At 52.3% G+C, this 21,377-nt stretch overlaps 1 protein-coding gene and 1 long non-coding RNA gene across 4 annotated transcripts in view; one reads left to right on the top strand and one right to left on the bottom strand.

Moving 5' to 3' along the window:
• The window catches only part of TMEM266 (transmembrane protein 266), a 148,926-nt gene that overhangs the window by 13,768 nt on the left and 113,781 nt on the right, over positions 1–21,377 (bottom strand). For all 3 annotated transcript variants that reach the window (XM_008015767.3, XM_038010209.2, XM_073012352.1), the window contains 2 exons: positions 20,526–20,664; positions 15,688–15,803 (listed from right to left, as the gene is read on the bottom strand). In XM_008015767.3, coding sequence (XP_008013958.2) covers positions 15,688–15,803; positions 20,526–20,664 — 255 coding nt within the window. The remainder of the gene's footprint in view (positions 1–15,687; positions 15,804–20,525; positions 20,665–21,377) is intronic.
• Positions 9,167–16,468, top strand: LOC140710500 (uncharacterized). The gene is made up of 3 exons (XR_012091567.1): positions 9,167–10,497; positions 12,629–12,868; positions 14,892–16,468. It is a non-coding gene; the product is annotated as an uncharacterized lncRNA (long non-coding RNA).

Raw genomic sequence — 21,377 nt, 5'->3', positions numbered from 1 at the left:
GGGCTCGCAGGAAGGAGGGCCTTCACCGCCACCTAGTGTTCCCCGCACGCCTCGCACCGCTTCTGCACGGAGCGAGTATGGAGGGCGGACAGCGAATACCACGCCCGGGCGCCCTGCCTAGGAGGTTACCTACTTACCAATGCCGCCCAAATGCACCTCTCCAGCCCTGACCCCTCAAACTGAGGTGTCAGACTCTCACCACCAATGCCTCCATGACAGTATCACTTTCACAGGAGTTGCAAAATCAATCTGGTCAAAGCAGGACTCTTCACTGTCTATCCAAACCTGTTCAAGTGTTTTCATCTCATTTTAGCTGGAGCCAAAAATGCAATCACCTTCCTTGCTTCCTCGCTTTCCCTCACCCCAACATCCCATCCATCCCCCAAGTCCAGCAGCTATCGCGCCTCCCTCCACCTCCACTGCCAGCTCTGGCCCCTACAGCCGCGGCTTCTGGGTCCCTCTGCCATCACTCTAACAGGACTCGTGGGGACTCTCCCACACCCAGGTCAGATCATGACACTCCTGTCCATAAACCTCGATGGTTCGCCACCCGACCTGGGAGATAGCCCGAGCTCCTCAGCCTTGGCTTACAAAGCACCTACACCATCTGGCCCTGCCCACCTGGCCAACTTCGTCTCATCCTCTCTCCCGTGACCTGACCCCAAGACACAATCCTTCTTCTGGTTCTGTAAAGATACCAAGCACGCGCTGGTCTCAGGGCCGCGTTCTCAGCTGCTCCCTCTGTTCCAGATCACATGGTGGCCCCCCTCAGAGGGGCCTTCCCTGATCTGCCACCTAGGACAGCCCCCCAGGCACTCAGTTGCATCAGCCTATCTGAATTCTCTGCATTGCACTTATCACCTTCTGATATTGTGTTTTTAATGTTTTATTGATTTTACTTTTGTGAAAGTAAAACACACACACAACTAAAAGCATTCATGAACCACAGGGTGGCCAGGAACCAACCTGGCACTGGACAGCCTCCCAATGTCAGTGTCTACAGGTTTGGTCTCTGGGACTGCACAGGTTTTCAGCTTACTGCCTGAGGCTATAATTTTGGTTGCCTCTGTGCTGTGAGTAGGGCAGAGGAATACGGCAGAGGGTCCCACTTTTAGGGGGAAAGACTTTCATTTAATCCTCATTTTCAGCCCTCCACCTTTCCCCAAGTCCCTGCCTAACCCAGTGCCCACATGCAGAGCCCCCTGGTTCATTTTCTCCCGAGGACAAACCCCTGGACTCTTGCAGGGTGGGGGAACTCAGTCTCCTGGCCATGCAGGATTTGCAAGGGTGTCTTGGGATCTCGAATATTATGCATGTAGACCTTTAGCCATCCCCACCCTGTGTCAGCTTCACACTACACCCCCTTCCTCCCAGACTCTCAGGGGTTCCGAGGGGAAAAGTACCCCATTTCCCTCACTGTCCTCCTCTGTGGGCACTTTAGTGACCATTCTCCACTCTGTTCAATCAGTTACCACTTTCTTGTCTAGTCTCCATTTCCCCCCAATTCACTAAAATCTCTTTCCTCTTTGTCCTGATGGACAAGACTTAAAGAGACCTTCCTTCCTTCCTTCCTTCCTTCCTTCCTTCCTTCCTTCCTTCCTTCCTTCCTTCCTTCCTTCCTTCCCTCCCTCCCTCCCTTCTCTCTTTCTTTGTCTCCCTCTCTTTTTCTTTTTTGAGACAAGGTTTGTTGTGATGGACAGAGACCTTCCCTCCCTCCCGCTCTCCCTCCCTCCCTCCCTCCCTTCCTGCCTTCCTTCCTTCCTCCCTCACTCCCTCCCTCCTTCCCTCCCTCCCTTCTCTCTTTCTTTGTCTCCCTCTCTTTTTCTTTTTTGAGACAAGGTTTGTCATGATGGACAGAGACCTTCCCTCCCTCCCTTCCTTCCTTCCTTCCTTCCTTCCTTCCCTCCCTCGCTCCCTCCCTTCCTCCCTCCCTTCCTCCCTCCCTTCTCTCTCTTTCTGTCTCTCTTTTTCTTTCTTTTTGGAGACAAGGTTTTACTCTGTCTGCCACACTAAAGTGCAGTGGTGTGATCACAGCTCACTGCAGCCTTGTACTCATGGGCTCAAGTGATTCTCCCACCTCAGCCTCCTGAGTAACTGGGACTACAGGCACACGCCTGGATAATTTTTTATTTTTATATTTTGTAGAGACAGGGTCTTGCCATGTTGCCCAGACTGGTCTCAAACTTCTGGAGTCAAGCAATCCTCTACCTTCCTCAGCCTCCCAAAGTGCTGGGATTACAGTTGTGAGCCACTGTACTTGTGCAAGAGATAGTTTCTTAATTCTTACGCATTTATGATTTTGTTCTTTACTATCATTCCATTGGGGTTTGGGGAAGGAAATCAGATAAATATTTGTGATCATGCCATGATATGGTTTGGCTGTGTCCCCACCCAAATCTCATCTCAAATTGTAGTTCCCATAATCCTCATGTGTCGTGGGAGGGACCCAGTGGGAGGTGATTGAATCTTGGGGGTGGTTACTCCCATGCTTTCTCATGATAGAGTTCTCACAAGATCTGATGGTTTTGGTTTTGTTTGTTTGTTTTTGAGACAGAGTCTTGCTCTGTCACCCAGGTGGGAGTACAGTGGTACGATCTTGGCTCACTGCAACCTCCGCCTCCTGGGTTCAAGCCATTCTCCTGTCTCAGCCTCCCCAGTAGTCGGGATTACAGACATGTGCCCAGCTAATTTTTGTATTTTTAGTAGAGACGGGGTTTCACCACGTTGGCCAGGCTGGTCTTGAACTCCTGACCTCGTGATCTGCCTGCCTTGATCTGATGGTTTTATAAGGAGCTTTTCCCCCTTTTGCTTGGTACTTGTCCTTGCTGGTGCCATGTGAAGAAGGATGTGTTTGCTTCCCCTTCTGCCATGATTGTAAGTTTCCTGAGGCCTCCCCAGCCATGCAGAACTGTGAGTCAATTAAACCTCTTTCCTTTATAAATTACCCAGTCTTGGGTATGTCTTTATTAGCAGCGTGAAAATAAACCACCATTTTTAAAGGATGATCAGTTTACCTCTTGTTCAGCCCCCAGTGGTGTTCCAGTGGGGTGGGGTTGGGGGGGAAGGCATACTTCTAGCATGGCTGATTTCAAGCTATCAACAAGATGACCTTGGGGGAAATGTGCACAATGGGTTCTTGTGAGCAAGTGACAGCTCCAGCGCACCCCTGCCACCCTCCACCCCCAGGAGAATATCATCTGCGAACCAACAGGGGTCTTGTCTGTTTTGTTGCCTTCAAGAGGCATTCAATAAACATTGCTGAATATATGAACAAATCAATGCAGGAAACCAGTTAGCCTGTTCAACTCCCTGGCTTTAGACTGGGCCCTAACTCCAACCACCAACTGAGCTGCACCCTGTCCCAAAGCTAAGACAAAGACCCAGGCCTCATGCTGGCTATGCACTGAGCCCTGACCCTGCTCACACACTGAGCCCGATGCTGGTCACAGACTCAGCCCTAACTTTGGGCTCACACTGGGCTCAGACGCTGAACCTCGACAACCCAGCACTTAAAACACTGAAAGGTGGCTGGAGGTTCACAGAATGAGAAAGCGAGGCTGGCTCGTTATAGGGTGGCCTTTATGTGCAGGCTGAGAGGGTGCAAGCCACCCCCTGGCAGCAAGGTCTCAGGGCGACTGAGGGCCCATGAGGCAACCCTCCCAAGCTCTGCCAGGGCTGGGAGCCCCTCCTGCCCTGCTGATCTGAACCTCCCATGGGCACACCCAGCCCACTTTCTCCAAGGCCACTCATCAAGGCCTGCAGGCCAGCTAATGGCTTCCTGGCCACTCTGAAGGGATGCATTATTGATGGCTTGTAATTGATATGGAGCTGCCCAAGAGTGTCCCGCTGGAATTCAGGCCAGACAGCCAGAGGCCAGGGCTTGCCCAGCCCCAGGCCCACATGTGCAGATGTAGGCACATACACAGATGCAAGTTTCAGCTAAAGAGATGAACTCCAAGTGTGTGGCAGTTCTCACATCCATTCATTCAGTAGGAAGTCAAGTAAACCATGGTGGGGCGATGTTAACATTCTGTTATGGGTTTTGGAATGAAAATGCCTTCCTCGGCTTGCAGGTAAAACCTGGATAGCCCCAGAAATGGGGGCTGTCAGCTGCAGTGCAGGGAACAAGTCGCCTCTGAGAGCCAAGCACAGCCCTGGGGTGGTACTTATGGCAGGGGAGGCGTGGTGTGTACACGGGCCAGAGGGCCAGAAGGTAAGGGACTGGGGAGCTCTGCCGGGGCCCCACCAGGCAGAGCCTGTAGCCACAGTAAGATGTTTAAAGAACAACTGGAAACCACTGGAATCCTCCAAACAGAAGGGTAGAGAGGTGGGAATGGCGGTGCACAGTGATCCAGACGAGCATTTTGAAAGGACTATGCTGACTGCAGAATGGATAACAGATTGGATGGGGCCAGAGTGGATATAGGAATGCCAGCTGGGAGGCTACTGCAGCAGTCCATGCCAGAGACGAGGAGGTATGGATGAAGGTGGAGACAGTGGAGACGGAGATAAGAGGAGGGATAAGAGACTACCTTGGAGGTGCAATATCAGCACGTGGCATGGACTGGAATGGGGATGAGGGAGAGGACAACCTGCTTTGGGGACAGATTTTGGCAAGCTTCACACCCACAGGGTGTGGGGTGGCTGGATGCTGTCCATCTCGCCCTGAGAAGGAATGACTGACTCCTCAGAGGGGAAGCGCACATGGGCCACATGGCTCTCAGCCCAGTCACAGGCTGGGACAGCCCAGGGGGGCTTCAGGAGGTGCTAGTGGGACCCTTAGAGCTGGGCTCCTGGCTCCTCCTATGCTTATCATGGCCACATGTGCCTCCACAGTGTTTCCCTGGGGCCCTAGGACATCAGGGCCTCATGAGTCAGATGGGAAACTGAGGCCCGGAGGTGGGAAGGAGCCTCTTGTGCTGGGAGGGAGGGTGGGGGAAAGGCCAGGACCACATGGTGCTTCAGAAGCAAAGCAGGGGCCACAGCCTACACCCCTGGCTTCCAGCCCCCAAGACCTTGCACCAGGGAACTTGCAGCCTTATGGGAAAGATGGAAGTGACTCAGCCCAACAGAATCCAGGGCAGCTTGATGGTAGCAGGGGCCAGGAGAACAGGAAGTCACCAGAGGGAAAAGCAGGGGCTGGAGGCTGAGCCCTTGGCCCATCACTCCTCCCTCGCCCTGACTTTGGATGAACCTCTTTTCTTCCCCTGGCCTCGGTTTCACTGTGTATCCAATAAGGCAAATGGACTCACTGAACTCCCAAGTCTATCACGAGCTCTGTACCAGCTCCAGGACCCCACACGGAGGGAATGAAGTGTAAGTGCAGTTAAGGCTCAGTACTGTCTTGAGAGCCATCCCCTACTCCCTGCCAAAATGCCCCATTCCCAGAGAACCATCTCTTCAGAGAAAGATAACAGAATCCACAACCTCTAAAATGCATCATCAATGATGTGTAGCACACCATGAGAAGCATTCATCATGCAAATAAGCAGAAAAACATGATTGGTTATCAAGCCATAAAGCAGTTAATAGAAGCTGACCTGGGTAAATAGTTGAGTGAACAGACAAGGACTTCAAAATAACTACAATTAATATATTAACAAAAATACGGGGGAAAGACAGACAAAATGAGTGTAGTGTTTCAGCAGAGGGTTAGACTCTATAAAAAGAATCAAATCAAACTTTTAGAACCCCGATATACTGTATCTGAAATTGAGTAGTTGGTTGGATGGGTTTAACAGGAGACTGGACATAGTAGGCTTGTTGAAGACAGGTCTACAGAAAAATATCAAGGCTTACAGCCATTGAAAAAGGAGAGAGGGAGAGAGAGAGAGAATGAATAGTGGAGCAGAGTAAGATCTAAGAGAAACATGAGACATAACCAAACAGCCTCAGGTACAACTGGAGCTCCAAGAGGAGAAGAATGAGACAGGAGACAGGTGCAATGAATAAAGAAAGCATGGCCAAGAACTTCCCAAATCTAATAAAAAAAATCAAGCCACAAATTTAAGAAACTCCTAAGCAGAATAAATACCAAAAAACCCCACAGACTGGCCGGGCGCGGTGGCTCAAGCCTGTAATCCCAGCACTTTGGGAGGCCGAGACGGGCGGATCACGAGGTCAGGAGATCGAGACCATCCTGGCTAACACGGTGAAACCCCATCTCTACTAAAAATACAAAAAAAAAACTAGCCGGGCGAGGTGGCGGGCGCCTGTAGTCCCAGCTACTCGGGAGGCTGAGGCAGGAGAATGGTGTAAACCCGGGAGGCGGAGCTTGCAGTGAGCTGAGATCCGGCCACTGCAGTCCAGCCCGGGATACAGAGCAAGACTCCGTCTCAAAAAAAAAAAAAAAAAAAAACCCACAGACACCCACACGGAAGCACCTTGCAGTAACACTGCTGAAAGCAGGAAGAAACACAACGGGACGGGGCTCCCCAGGGCTCACACGGGCCTGTACCTTGGGAAAAGAAGGTGCACGGTGGCTTTGATGAAGCAAATCTTCCACTGGCAAATGGGCCCGGTGGGAAAAAATAGACCATCCCTAGGCTTGGGAAGAATTAAAGTGCAGTCACATACCCATTTAGTGCACAACATTAGCTAAGTATTTCTAATCAGATAACCTGCCCAGATCATCTGGGATCCACAGGGAAGCCCGCAGTATGCATTACTGGAGTGAGTCAGGCCCCTTCCATCGGGGCCGGGCCTTTCCATCGGGGCCGGGCTTTTAATGCAAGATCAGGAAGGGTCAGACCCACCGGGGCGGCAGGACAGGCACACCCAGCGCTTCTCCACCTTTAATGGTCTGGTTACGGAGTCCAGTTGACATGGGCCTTGTCCTGATCAATGCACACTTTGGCCAGAAGCTCGATGGTATCTAATGTAATAGCAGTAATTCTGCTCCATCCTATTAGTGCTGTCTGCACAGACTGCCCTGCCTTCAAACCCATCTGCTGTTAGGATAGCATCCAATGTTTATTTCCATTAGTTTCGCCATTGTTGGTAACAATAAAAATCAGGAGACAGTTGCAAACTAATGATTTAGGAGCAGAATAAAGCTGAGATCGACCTTGGCCCCTTTCCATCCACTGTGAAGATGCCTGGTAGTTGGCCATAAATTTAAATTACGGCAAAAGGATAACATAAGTTATTCCTCTGATGGCTAATTTTATCAGCTAAATAGGCTTGTCATTAAAGCTATCGGCTGTTTTACAAATCACTTCCCATCTTAAAAAAAAAATTTCACTTCCCACAGTGGAGATCCTGAATAATCCAGGTAACAAAGGCTATTGTGCTGAGCCGGGGACTTGTGGCCTCTGTAGGAAAAGAAGGAGCTCTCTGGAACGAGCCAGCCTCAAGCCCCATCCCTGGAGCCAGCATGGAACCACGGCTCTATTCCTGCTATTCCTGCCCTTTGGCCCCTTTTTGGAGCTGCTAGCCCAGCCTCAAAGGCGAGGGACCTACGCAGAGCCATTGGCATTCTCTCACGGGTCCAGAAAACCAGCAGGCAATGGGATCCAGTGACAGCCCTGGATGGGGAGATGGGCCCTGGCTCCCAATCAGACCACCCACCACCTTCTACATCTGCTCTGGCTCCTCCACATGAAAGACAGTGAAGGGGATGGAGGGAGGGGCATGACAGCTTCCTCTCCCCACATCTTCCTCCAGCAGAAATGCCTGCAGTTTGCAGGGTCAAGATTATCATCTTGTTTCTTCAGGAAACAGGCCAGGGAGACAGGGCATTCCTCCAGGAAGGACTTTGGTAAGTGTGGCTGTGCCGCCTGCTGTACTGGAACCGGGGAAAGAGTAGGGAATGTTGTGAGACCACTGGCCTTGTTTTATGGGTTGGGTGACTGTGCAGGCGATGTTTTCTTCTTGGGCACAAAGACCACTTCTGACAGCATCTGGTGCCCCTAGTTGGTACTGTGTAACTGACTCTTGCCAAAAAAACAGGGGCAGAGCAATGTCACCATTTTCAGTCCTGGCCAATAAAAACCTGCTGTGCCCAATTCCCCAGCCTCATTTTCCTATCCACTGACTGGAGAAGACTCAGAGGACTTGGAGGAAGAAGGATCGGCTGGGCTTGGTGGCTCCCACCTGTAATTCCAGCACTTTGGGAGGCCGAGGTGGGCAGATCACTTGAGGTCAGGAGTTCAAGACCAGCCTGGCCAATATGGTGAAATCCCGTCTCTACTAAAAATACAAAAATTAGCCAGGCGTGGTAGCACATGCCTGTAGTCCCAGCTACTCGGGAGGCTGAGGCAGGAGAATTGCTTGAACCCGGGAGGCAGAGGTTGCAGTGAGCCGAGATCATGTCACTACACTCTAGCCTGGATCACAAAACGATACTCCATCTCGGAAAAAAAAAAAAAAAAAAGTCACAAAATGGGAGCAGCCTGGAGGCCTGAGTGATCTGTGTGGAACGGAGGGTCCCTCCTCCACCCTGACCCATTGCAACCTGCATTGGACTATGATGAGAGTGACAAACGTACTCCTCCTATGTTAGGACACAGGTTTCTGGATCTGCCAGATGCAACAACTGGTGTTACTCACCCTAACTATCAGTGACTCAGGCAGACTCCTCTTTCTGGTGCAGGGAAATGGACACTGAAGCCCTGGGTTCCTTTCTTAGCCCCTCCATGAAAAACTGCAGGATCTGGGCAAAGAACAGCCTCTCTGAACCTCAGTCTTTCCATGTGAAGGGATTAATAGTACCCAGCCTGCCAACTTTCACCATCAAGGGAAAAATGAGCTAAAACATGACTGTGCATTTGTGAATGAGCAACCATCATACAGATACATTTAGTAGCATTTTATTCTTTTTTTTTTTTGTGACTGAGTCTCGCTCTGTCACCCAGGCTGGAGTGCAGTGGCATGATCTCAGCTCACTGCAAGCTCCACCTCCCAGGTTCATGCCATTCTCCTGCCTCAGCCTCCCAAGTAGCTGGGACTACAGGTACCCGCCACCACACCTGGCTAACTTTTTGTATTTTTTTTTTTAGTAGAGACGGGGTTTCACCATGTTAGCCAGGATGGTCTCCATCTCCTGACCTGCCCGCCTCGGCCTCCCAAAGTGCTGGGATTACAGGTGTGAGCCACCGCACCCGCCTGGTCTTTTTTTTTTTTTTTTTTTTTTTTTTTTTTAACCCTTACTGAGAGCCTCCAGTGGACCAGATTTAATTTGATGCATATGGCATCCACATAATGTAGGCCTTGTTACTGCCAGTTTTCCCAATGAGAAGCTGAGGCTCAGGGGTTAAAAGGGAGACGACTGGTCACTGGTGGAGCTGAGGTTTGAATCTGGCTTGCTGGCTCCCTGAATAAGAGGATTCTTTCTACTTCTCCAAACTCCGCGACAAGGGACTCACCTTTCCCAAGGTCTAAGGATGTCCTAAGGGGCTCACAGGTCCCACTGGTCTCCTTGGAGGCTGGACTTTGAGTCACCCCAGATTGAGCCTCATCCCTCAATATTTTGCCAATGATCTCAGGGTGAATTGTGCTGAGGAAGGACAGCTTCAGAGAAGAGAAACTAACTTCCACAGTGGGCCAGGTCAAACCATACTATTTTGTACCAAAAGCTGTTACCAGGCTTAAAGGGGAAAGAGAAACTTCAGAATGTGTTTCGGAACTAGAGTGAGATCCGCGCATGGAGGTACATAAAAATCTCAGAGGTGGTTTTGTGAGATGAGTCAGAAGAGTATATCGCTGCATTGATTTAACCACTGCATCTAAAATGGCTTTGGTTTCTGAAGCAGCCAGGACAGAAAGACAGACCAGGCATCCACACCATCTCTCTGAAGGGCAGCCTCTAGCATTGTGACTTTGGAATCCATCTGTGTACCAGCAAGCCTAACTCATAATGAAATTCTGACCAGGATCCACCCCTCACCAAAAAATAAAAAAATTTAAAAAAGAATGAAAAAGAACTTCCACCTAAGGAATTGCTGAATTCAGGGGTCAGAGGCCATGTGCTTCTATCACAGCAGTGGGGAGTCTGGAAGGGACTGCAGAAGGCATGGCCAGGGCTTTGGAATGGTATGACTGACCAGCAGAGAGTCCTCCTTCCATCCCGGGATGCTCTAGGCACTCCTCCCCAGGTAGAGATCTGTTAAGGATGGGGTGTGCCCACAACCAGAAGAGATCAAAGGAATGAGGGAAGTAGTGAAGCCTGTCTCCCTGTCAAAGCCAGAGGGCCAGTGCGATCCAGGAGGGAAGGCATTGGAATGAGCGACAAGAGACCTGTTTTCGTCCTGGCCTCATAACTGCTGTGCCATGTTGGGCTCACCCATCCCCTTCTCTGAGCCTCAGATGCCCCATGTGCCAAATCCTGGATTGGGCCAGCTGCCCTCCCAGGGGCCTTTCATCTGTTATATAAGGTGGTTCTGGAGCACCCTGGGTGTGGGCCTGTGGCAAGAAATGTAGCACAGAAGATGAAATGAATCAGATATTCGTGCAAGAAACTGGCCAACAGGCTCACCTGAGAGTCTCCACAGGGTCACGGTAAGAAGCAATGTAATCTTTCTTAAAAAGTTAAGATGGGCTGGGTGCGGTGGCTCATACCTGTAATTGCAGCACTTTCGGAGGGTGAGGGGGGTGGATTACCTGAGGTCAGGAGTTTGAGACCAGCCTGGCCAACATGGTGAAACCCTGTCTCTACTAAAGATACAAAAATTGGCCAGGCGTGGTGGCAGGCGCCTGTAATCCCAGCTACCTGGGAGACTGAGGCAGGAGAATCTCTTGAACCCGAGAGGCGGAGGTTGCAGTGAGCTGAGATCGCACCACAGCACTCCAGCCTGGGCGACAGAGTGAGACTCTGTTTCAAAAAAAAAAAAAAAAGAAAGTTAAGATGAAGAAACAGAGAGTAACCGTGCAGTGGAAACACCTGACACACGCTGCCCCAGCCAGGTGATCCAGGTAACACCACAGTGAGAAGTCATGCGGCCAGCGTGTCCTCTTGATGTGACATGATGAGAATGGCACTTTCCCTCTGCAGTCTTCCTCCCAAAACCCACAACTCCAGGCTTACCCTGGGAAAAACATCAGATGAATCCCAACAGAGGGGCATCCTGTAAAACACCTGGCCGGTGCTCCCCAAAACCCTTCAGGTCATCAGAAACAAAGTCTGAGAAATTGCCACAGCCAGGAGAAGCCTAAGGAGACATGCTGACTGAATGTGATATGGAGCAAATAGAGGACATAAAAGATTAAATACTAAGAAAATCTGAGTACCGTATCAATGTGGGTTTGTGCACTGTAACAAATGATACCAGCGTATGATGTTAATAATGGGTAGCCAGGCACAGGTGATATGGGAAACTGCACCTGCTTCACTATTTTTTGGTAAATATAAAACTGTTCTAAAAAATAAAGTTTATTTTTTTAAAAAAGAGCTCGGTGAAGTTGTGGCAAATACTTGTACAAACAAATCCCAGCAAGAGAGCAAGGGAGTGCAAAGTGTTTTTTGGTTTTTTTTAAGAGACAGAGTCTTGCTCTGTGGCCCAGGCTGGAGTGCAGTGGCGTCATTACAGCTCACTGCAGCCTCAAGCTTCTGGCCTCAAGTAATCCTCCTGCCTCAGCCTTCCAAAGCACTGGGATTACAGGTGTGAGCCATTGCGCCAGGCCAGGTGTTGTATTTAAACTTGGACCCTAACACATTTCATTGGTAAATGTCAATTTTTCAGGCAGCATACGTGAATTCAGTTTGGAAATAGCTTCATTATACTCTGAGAATTCCAGCAAGGAGAGAGAACGAGTTTATCACAAAGAATACTAGACTGTCCTGCAATGGGGTTGGGGGTGCCACTGAGACCGCTGAGGGGAGCCAGGTCTGTGCCTGCAGTATAAGATACCCCATGCATAATCTGATCAATGTTTTCACCGAGTGCTAAGAGGTGCCATGAGTAGGAAAATGGAAGCTGAACATGATGGGCTGGAAAAGAACAGTGTTCACAGGACGCCTGGTTCTATGCCCCCTGGACTAGCTGTGTGCCGTCTGGGCGAGCCGCCACCACTCAGTTTTCTTATTTGTAAAATGGGTGTGTGGGGCAGGTGTGGTGGGGCTGGTGGACTCCCATCAGTTGCTACCCATCACATGTCAGGCTTTAGGTCACGCGATCTCATCACCATCCTTCAAGGATTCTATTACTACACACATTTTTCAGATTAGGAAAACCAAGGCCTATAGATGTCCCATTAATGCCCAAAGCCACAAGGCCAGTAATTGTTCTAAAGAGAGACATACCTGGGTTCAAAGCCAGCTCGAAGTCTATTTGGAATCAAGTCTATTCTCAATCATTCCATGGGCTGCTGTCTCCAAAGGTCTAGCCATCCCTGACATTCCAGGGCCCGCGGTCTCATTTCCTCCAGAGTATCTGTTACCCAGTCAAGTCTCAAACCAGGCCTGAAAATACAGCGTGAGCAAGGCGTCTGTCTGCTTCGCTCTGTGGAGCAGGCACCACGGACTCCAGGAGAGCAGCCCTCCTGGTCCCTCTGGCCACGCAGCCCCCCACCGTCCCTGGTGGCCCCGCTGGGAGTCCAGCCTGTCTGGCCCTTTCTGCTGTCTTAACTAAGATGACAGGGTTCAGGTGTTTTTTAAATTAAAATGGTTTGTTTCTGTTCATCTCTTTTCCAGATGTCACTACCTGGAGAGAATCTGTCTTTATTTATTGGTTCTTTCCTGTGCAGAATGCAAGGGAGTTTCCCTCTGGCTGAGATCCCCGGGAAGGAGGCCACATGTGGAGAGTGACTTGAACCAGGACGGCAGCAACCTGGGGTCCCCGGGGGGCTCCGGACAGAGGTCATGGTGGAAACCCTGGGAGGTGGGGTTGCCGTTAGGATTTTCTCCTGGCCACGTGGCACATGTGTGGCTGAGGTGAGGCGTGTGGCAGGGTCAGCGCGTTCCCTGCTGGGCTGGGAGGCTGCGAATTTACGAGGGGCAGATGCAGCCCTATGTCCGTGTCTTTCACGTTGCCAACTGCCGTGAAGTAGAGCATTTGTTTTCCTATTTGACAGCAGAATGAGAACTGCCTGATCGGCTTCCAGCCGCTTTCTGGATGACACCCTGCGCTTTCCTTTCCCCACTTCCCTGCAGCCCCCTCTGCCTAAAGCCAAGCTTCTCTCACCTTCTTCTCCAGCCTCTGTCCCCAGTCTTCCTATCTCCACCCTGCCCTCTCCATCCAGCCTCCGACAGCAGCCAGAAGGCTCCATCAACAACTCACATCTGAGCAGATCCCCCAGTCCTGCTTTTAATTCTCCAGGCTTCCTCTGTCCCAGCAGGATAAAGCCCAAACTCTCTGGTCAGCCACAGAGCCCCTTCCCAAGCCTGTCCCCAATCCTCCTGCTGCCTCCCTCTGCTCACCCTCTACATGGCCCACTGCACCCACTCCCACACCCCACGCTATTCCCTCCGCCTGGCAGCCTTCTCCCCGGGGCCCTGCTCCACATCAGCGTCTCTGGAAAGCCTTCCCCACCCTGGCCTGCAGAGCCGGGGACGTGCCTGTGTGATGCAGGCATTGCACCAGATTTCCACTGCCTATTTATGGGCTGCTAAACCCCCTGAGTCACCCAGAGCCCCGTGAGGACAACGGCCACACCCTGTCCTAAGTGGCATCTGCATGCCCGGCACAAGCCCAGCACAGAGCAGCTCTGGACGGTGCTGGCTGACCACGTGATACGGCGAGAGAATGAATGAAGCTGATGCCAGCTCCTCAGGGTGGGAATGCTTCTCTTCCTAGTCTAGGATTCCATAGACTGCCCTGCTCTCAGGACACCTTGGACAACATGCCCCTGAAGGCCGTGTCCGCTGATGACCCCTCTTGTCATGCACAGGCATTCTGTGCGAAATGAAAGGTCACAGTGTTCCCAAAGCATATAAAAAGATTGATTTCTTGACAGACATTCCGAGGAGATGATTCTGAAGACAGTGTGTCTGTATTCCTGTGGGGACATTTCCCAGGATCACTTTGTAGTGACATTCCACAGACGTGTCCCCCACCCCAAAACTATGAGAGGTTGGGGTTGGTCATGGAGCCAAGAGGTACACTAAATATGCATTTACCAAGGCCTGCAACACACACTGAATATGCATTTACTAAGACCTGCAATGTGCCGAGTGCTGGCTGGGGCTGGGGCATGGATGTGAGTTGGACAAGGCTTGCCTTCAGGGGGCATCCATTTCAGTGGGAAGAGCTGCCCCAGGTATAAAGAAGCACTGACCATGGCAGTGAGTGCCCAGTGCCCTGTGAATGCAGACAAGTGAGGGCAGCTGTGGGGCTGGGGGAGGGGGTGCAGAGACTGCTGACGGGGAGAACACGCTCTGTAGAGAGGCCAGGACTTGAATTAGACAGACAAAGCTTGCAAGGGGCACCGTGCAACCAAATCCCAAGAGGTGGCATGGCACAGGGCTTGTCAAAATGACAGGTGACTCCACTTGGCACAATCAGGGTGTTTAAGCACCAGACGCATGAGACAGGAGGTTGATGGGATGGGTGGACACATAATGGCCCATACACCAGGTTACACCTCAGCCCTGAGACCCCCTTGGAGACTGCCTGGGCACCCAGCAATGGGGGAGGAAGAGGGAGCCCAGGGGTGCCCATCCTTACTGCACTGCAAGCCAGAAGGACTCAGTGCCCACGTCAATATGAGGCCACGGGCATTCCTCCACTTTCATTGGCAGGACATGGGCTGGAAGGCAGCCCGAGAAGAACTCGCCTGGCCCTGGGCACGGAGAGCCATAGGCTTGGTGTCTCTGGCTTGTGTAGTTGAGGGCAGTGGCCCTGTCCCCTCCCCAGAATCCATGGGGCAGAATGGGAATGACCCATGCATGTCATTTAGCCCATCCCCCACATTCCCACCACCTTGCCAGTCCCCTCAGTAGCATTCCCACCTTACAGCCTGGGACCAGACTCTTCCCCACACCCAGAGCTGCGCTTCTACAGAGCTCTCAGCCTTGCTGTGGGTTCCAGCAGCCACCCCCTCCTGAGCACCCCAATCCCCTTCCTCTGAACTCCTCTGTCCCACTCACATGGGAGCAGCCACCCTATTTTACAGAGGAAGGAACTGAGGGCAGAGGGGTGGCCTGACTTGGCTGGAGTCCGGAGGGGTGGGAGCCGCAGGGCTAGCCCTTGAATGCCGGTCTCTGGATGCCCAACAGGGTGCTCCTGGCCCAGCTGCCAGTCCCCCTTGCCTCTGTTGAGCCCATCCTTGCAGGGCCCACCACCTGCCTCTCTGAGTCTTCATCATGGCTCCTGGAGGGTGGAGAGCACCGCTAGCACCTTTCTGGGGCTCTGGGCATCCTGCATGGCAATGGACATACTATGGTGCCCAGCAACCCTCAGCAGACAGAATTAGCCGCTGGCTTAAGAGACCAACCATGTCTCCGAGAAGACTCTGATGAACTGAGGGGGCGACCTGGCAGGCTCAGGTCAGGGAGCTGAAGAGTCACCGTGCTGCAGTGGAAAGAATCCTGGCCTGGGAGTCAGGGTTGAGTCCATGCCTAGCTGGGCTGTACATCAGCGACCCTGGAGATGTGCCCCCTTCTCTGGGCTTCAGGTTCCCCATGAGTCCAACAAGGGGCTGGAGGAACTCCCTGACCTCTGGTGCCCCTGCAGCTCTAGCAACCCGTGGCTTTAGGCACTACCAGTGTCCCCAGCAAGACCATGGACAGAGCCGAAAGTGGCGGTGCATTACCCCTTGCTCCTGACAGATCTGCGTCAGCCTCTCCAGCTGCTCGTCTTGGATGACCTTGGCCTTCTCGTACTGCTGGATAACCATCTCCATCTCCAGCTTCACTGGCAGGACGTAGGCTGGAAGACAGAGACAGCCCTGTAACGAATTCAGCAGTGGCAGGGCTTGGGCTGGGGAAGGGCTGACCCAGCATTTAGCCAGCAGCAGGTTCGAGGCCCTGGGCCAGTTCTGTGGATCTAGAGGGAGAAATGTCCAGGTACCCGACAGCATCCAGAAAGTACAGAGGGCTACAACCTTTACTCGTAGTGGCCAGGGTAGTTGTTTTCCTGTTTTCCATAGTGCTAGAACCCATACTTTTGGGCTGTGTGCACAGCTGCCTGGAATAAAGACTATTTTCCAGCCTCCTTTGCAGCTATGGGTGGCCACAAGACCACCCTCTGGACCATAGGATGCTAGTGTAGGTGGCAGGCAGCAGCTGCAGGAGCCATCTTCACAAAGGAGCTGGGGCCATTGAGGATGGGGCGGCCCTGGAGCCTGCACACACTGGCAGAAAAGAAAACGGTGCAACCACTTAGGGAAACGGTTTGTCCGTTTTTCGGAGTGTTAAACAGAGAGTGACCATGTGACCCAGAAATTCCATTCCTAGGAACCTTAGGGGAAGGAAAACATGTGTCCACACAAAAACTCACACATGAGCGTTCATAACAGCATTATTCCTAATAGCCAAAAAGTAGACATAACCCAAATGTTCATCAACCGGTGGATGCATCAGCTGTGGTCTAGCCATGCAGTGGAGCAGTACTTGGCAATGAAAAGCGATGCAGTACCACCACCAGCCACAACACAGATAAGCCTCAAACACAGGATGCTAAATGAGAGCGGCCAGACACAGAAAAACCACATGTTGCATGATTCCATTTATATGAAATATAATGGAACAGAACAGGCAACTCCATAGAGGCGGAAAGCAGCTCAGTGCTTGCCTAGGGCTGAGGCGGACATGGGAAGTGACTGCTGATGAGTGTGGGCTTTCTCTTTGGAGTGATGAAAACACTCCAGACTTAGATTTTTTGGTGATGGCTGCAGAACTCTATGAATATACTAAAAACCACTGAATTGTGAACTTTTATTTTATTTTGAGATGGAATCTTGCTGTCACCAAGGCTGGAGTGCAGTGGTGTGATCTCAGCTCACTGCAGCCTCCACCTCCCAAGTTCAAGTGATTCCCCAGCCTCAGCCTCCTGAGCAGCTGGGATTACAGGCGCCCGCCACCACGCCTGGCTAATTTTTGTATTTTTAGTAGAGATGGGATTTTACCACGTTGGCCAGGCTCATCTCAAACTCCTGACCTCTAATGATCCACCCACCTCAGCCTCCCAAAGTGCTAGAATTACAGGCGTGAGCCACCATGTCTGGCTGAATTGTGGACTTTAAATGGGTGGATTTTATGGCATGTGAATTATATTTGGATGAAGATGTTTAAAATAAGAAGGCAGTGGGCCTTCCTTTTGACTCTTTATCTTCTTCCCTTCCTCCTTCTCCTTGGCTAGGATGAGAATGTGATGGCTGGCATGGAAGCAGCCATCTTGGACCATGAGGTAACTTTGAAAAGTAGGCTAAGTGCAGCAGAGCAACAAAACAGAAAAACAGAAGGAGCCTGGGCTCTTGACTACAGGGAGTCAGTGACTGTAGTCAAGGCCATATCTGTCTTGGGCCACCTTCCTACAGACTTTTTTTTTTTTTTTTTTGAGAGAGAGTCTCACCCTGTCACCCAGGCTGGAGTGCAGTGACACTATCTCAGCTCACTACAACCTCTACCTCCCGGGTTCAAGCCATTCTTAATGCCTCAGCCTCCCGAAGAGCTGGGAGTACAGGTGTGTGCCACCACACTCAGCTGATTTTTGTATTTTTAGTAGAGACGGGGTTTCACTGTGTTGACCAGGCTGGTCTCAAACTCCTGACCTCAGGTAATCTGCCTGCCTCAGCCTCCCAAAATGCTGGGATTACAGGCATGAGCCACCATGCCTGGCCTGCAGACTTTCACGTGAATGAAATAAGCTTCTTTGTTGTTTAAGACACTGTTATTCTGAGTCTCCGTTACTCAGATGATCCTATTTATAAGTGGTATAGTGAGACCCAGAAGAGAAAGCCTGACCTCTGAGGTTGAGGGCCCCATGCTCCACCAGCCAGCAGTAGTCCCATGGACACCTCCCTTGGTGGTTCTGTGGGCTCAGAGTAGCTCTGGGCTCCTGGGAAGTCTCAGTGTTTACTCCTGACTTTGACACAGCCTTTCCCCTCACACTGTTCCCACACCAGCCCTTCCTGACTCTTCAGAAGCCTCGGTCACATGACTCTCTTGCCCCTGATTTATAGAACCCTCCACGTTTCCTCTCTCCCAGTCTCCTTTCCACCTGCAGTCTCTGCACCTCCACATGTTTCCTGGCAGTTGCAGGAACCAGCAGAGAAGAGACACTGGGACTTTTTTGCTTGCTTCCAGACTTGTGGGCTGGCCGTGTGTCCCTGAGACCCATCTCCAGGTCCGGAGGCCTGCCGCTGCCTCCTCAGATCTCTGCTGAAGCCAGTTCACACCCAGGGTTATTTTGCAAGAGTAGTAAATTAACGTCCATCTGTTCACCAGCATTCTCTCTCCTGAGGCTCCCGGTGGCTCCGCGATGCCTGACGTGTCAGGAAAAGGGCGGGACAGTTGGGAAGAGTGTCACAAAGGGGGCTCTCAAAATGCATTAGTCTGAGGGTGTGCAGCTGTCCACAGCTGGAAGACAGACCCAGAAGGCGCTGTTCCTACCCTGAGCAGGGTGGATGTTCTCATGGACAGAGCCAAGAACAGGGCCCTGAGCAGACTGCAGGGAGTGAGCAACTGAAAGAGTGCTGGTGGGCGCCAGGGGTCCTGGGCTCCACTTCTGGTCCTCAGCCTGATCCACTAAGTGACCCTCATCCTTCTTTGCCTCAGTTCCCCCATCTGTCAAATGAGGGGAGTAAACCAGGGGATCTCCCAGAGCCTCCCCAGCCTTCCGAAGGCTTCTGAAGTAAGACCCAAACACATTCCAGTTTGATGAAGATTCCCTATTAGGGGACCCCTGACAAGATGTCAGCATCTTCATCAGGACCAAATCCCGTAGTGTTCGCAGGATGGAACACAGGGTGAGGCCCAAGGAGAGGGAGCCCGCCCTGAGGATGGCAGCTTCTGCCTTGCACCTGCTGGGCAAATGCTGGTGGAATAGTGTCATGGCTACAATTTCTATCATCTGCAATCAAAATTCAGGGCTGGAAAAGACCATGGCATCCATCCCAGTGGTTTAAAAACTGTGCTCCAGAAGGCCTGGCAGTTCCTTAGCAGTGCCTCAGAGGGCAAGGGAGAAGACAAGGAGGTGGGCTGTGAGGCTCCTCCACTCCAAGTCAACCAAAGCAGCTCCACTTGCAATCTCTTTTACAGACTGGGTATGATTTTGCTGAAGAAGGCTTTGCTGTCAACCAAACCAAACCAACAAAACATCCTGGGAACCACTGTCTATACAACCTCCTGGTCACTCTAGGGGGACCTCTCTTGGAGGCTGACCAGCCCACTATGAGTGGCTCTGTTCATTATCTGGCTGATGTGGCGTGGGCCTCTTCTTCCTGTCCTCAGGGACCAAGGACCACCCTCTGGAGCCCAGCAACTTGAGTCTTCCCTCTTCTGTAAGATGACTTCAGTGACCTGCCTGTGTCATCATCCTCTGGGCTACCCCCCACCGCGAGTATCCTGCACCATTCTCCAGGGGTGGGTTTTCTGTATCCCAGGTCCTCTGGGCCACATACTCTGGTCTGTCACCACCTTCTGGAAACACAGGAGCCACCCAGGTCAGGGCACAGCTTTCCAGACAAGGGTGGCCCAGTGGGGAGGCAATGACAAAGCAGCGACAAAGGAGTGGACCAGATGCTTTCTGTGAATGGAGACCCAGGGATGGAAAGGCATGTCACTGAAGATGACAGAAGCACAGGCCAAAGGCCAGCCCCTGCCAGCATCTCTCTTCTCTACTTGTTTGCAGGTCAACAGGCTTATGGGCACCCAGCTTGCCCTTGGTGGACTCAAAGGTGAGACAGAGCCTGTAGGGAGTAAGGCCTTGACTAGACGACCTGGATAGAGCCAGTGGTGAGGCTGGAGGCCATCGGGGAGCCAGCAGCAGGTGTGCACTGAGATACTCAGGGTGTAAAAGTCTGCTCCTGGCCGGGCGCGGTGGCTCACGCCTGTAATCCCAGCACTTTGGGAGGCCGAGGTGGGCAGATCACGAGGTCAGGAGATCGAGACCATCCTGGCTAACACAGTGAAACCCCATCTCTACTAAAAATACAAAAAATTAGCTGGGCGTGGTGGCGGGCACCTGTAGTCCCAGCTACCTGGGAGGCTGAGGCAGAAGAATGGCGTGAACCTGGGAGGCAGAGCTTGCAGTGAGCCGAGAGCACACCACTGCACTCCAGCCTGGGTGACAGAGTGAGACTCCGTCTCAAAAAAAAAAAAAAAAAAAAGTCTGCTCCTTCCAGAACGACAGGCCCTACTCTAAGGGCTTGCGTGGAGGCTGGCCCTCCAGGCTTACAGTAAACAGCTGCATGGGAATGAACACATGGCCCCCAAATGGGAGTTGGGAAGTTCAGCATGTGCATGCAACACCTGGGCAGTGTGCGTGACGGCAAGTGAGCAGGGACAGCTGGCCCCTCTCCCTGCTGACAATTTCACCTTCCACTCTGATGCCAGCAGGGCGTACTCTCATCACACAGTGTCTCCTCTCAGTTGACAGCCCCAGTTTCTGGAGCAGCCCCACTGACCACATCCCCCTCAGGCCACTCACCATCAATGACCCTCTTCACCCTCCAGATCCGGAGCATGATGATGAGGCTGATGGCATCCCAGGGGCTCCTGGGTCCATTGGCCACAGTGGACGCCACCATCGGAGCCAAAGATAGGATGATCACAGCCCCGTCAAACACCTGTGAGAGGAGGTGCATTTCAGTGCCCTGGGCCCTGCCGCGTGACTGGGACCAGGGGTCAGTCAGGCAAAGCAGCTGGTGCTGCTCAACTTCTCCAGCAGCCTGGGGCCCCACCAGAAGGCCACCCCATCCCTGGTGGCCCCTCCTGACCCTCCTGAGTCTTTAGGGGCCTCCTCCTCCTAGATGTTCTCCTGAGTGCACTCTGTCCTCCAAGTGACCTCAGCCCATCTCCAGCCCTTAGTTCAGATGGCCTTGGGCTGTCTTGCCCCTTCTCAAGATAAGGCCTGCATTCTGTATCCCAGACCCTGGGCAGAGGCCAAGCTGGATCCCTCCCTGGCAGAGCAGGGGCTGAAGGCAGGCTCAGGGCGTCTCCTTCCCCAGGGGAGCAGGAGCCTGGAGCCCACATCTCAGCTCTGTCCAGTGCAGAGTCTCTAACCCTCCAGGGAGGCAGGGCTAGGCAAGAAGGGGGCCCAGCCTGCACAATGAAGCCTTGGGCCCCGCCCTTCCATCTGCCTGCTCCAGCCTGGCCGTGTTCTGAGCCATCCATCGGCCAGGCCCACTGTGTCAGATCCCAGCACTGAGCCAAAGAGGCTGAAACCTAGATGGAGAGGTGAGGAAGCAGTGGGCAGCAGATCCTGACCATCTTGCCTTGCCTGTGTGCACAACACTGCCAGTGACAGCCAGGCCTCCCTGACCTTGTCCCACCCATCACG

Source organism: Chlorocebus sabaeus, chromosome 26 (assembly GCF_047675955.1).
Source record: "Chlorocebus sabaeus isolate Y175 chromosome 26, mChlSab1.0.hap1, whole genome shotgun sequence".
NCBI classification, from domain to species: Eukaryota; Metazoa; Chordata; class Mammalia; order Primates; family Cercopithecidae; genus Chlorocebus; species Chlorocebus sabaeus.
The sequence above is the reverse complement of the archived record's forward strand: the minus strand, read 5'-3'. Positions and strand labels throughout refer to the sequence as shown.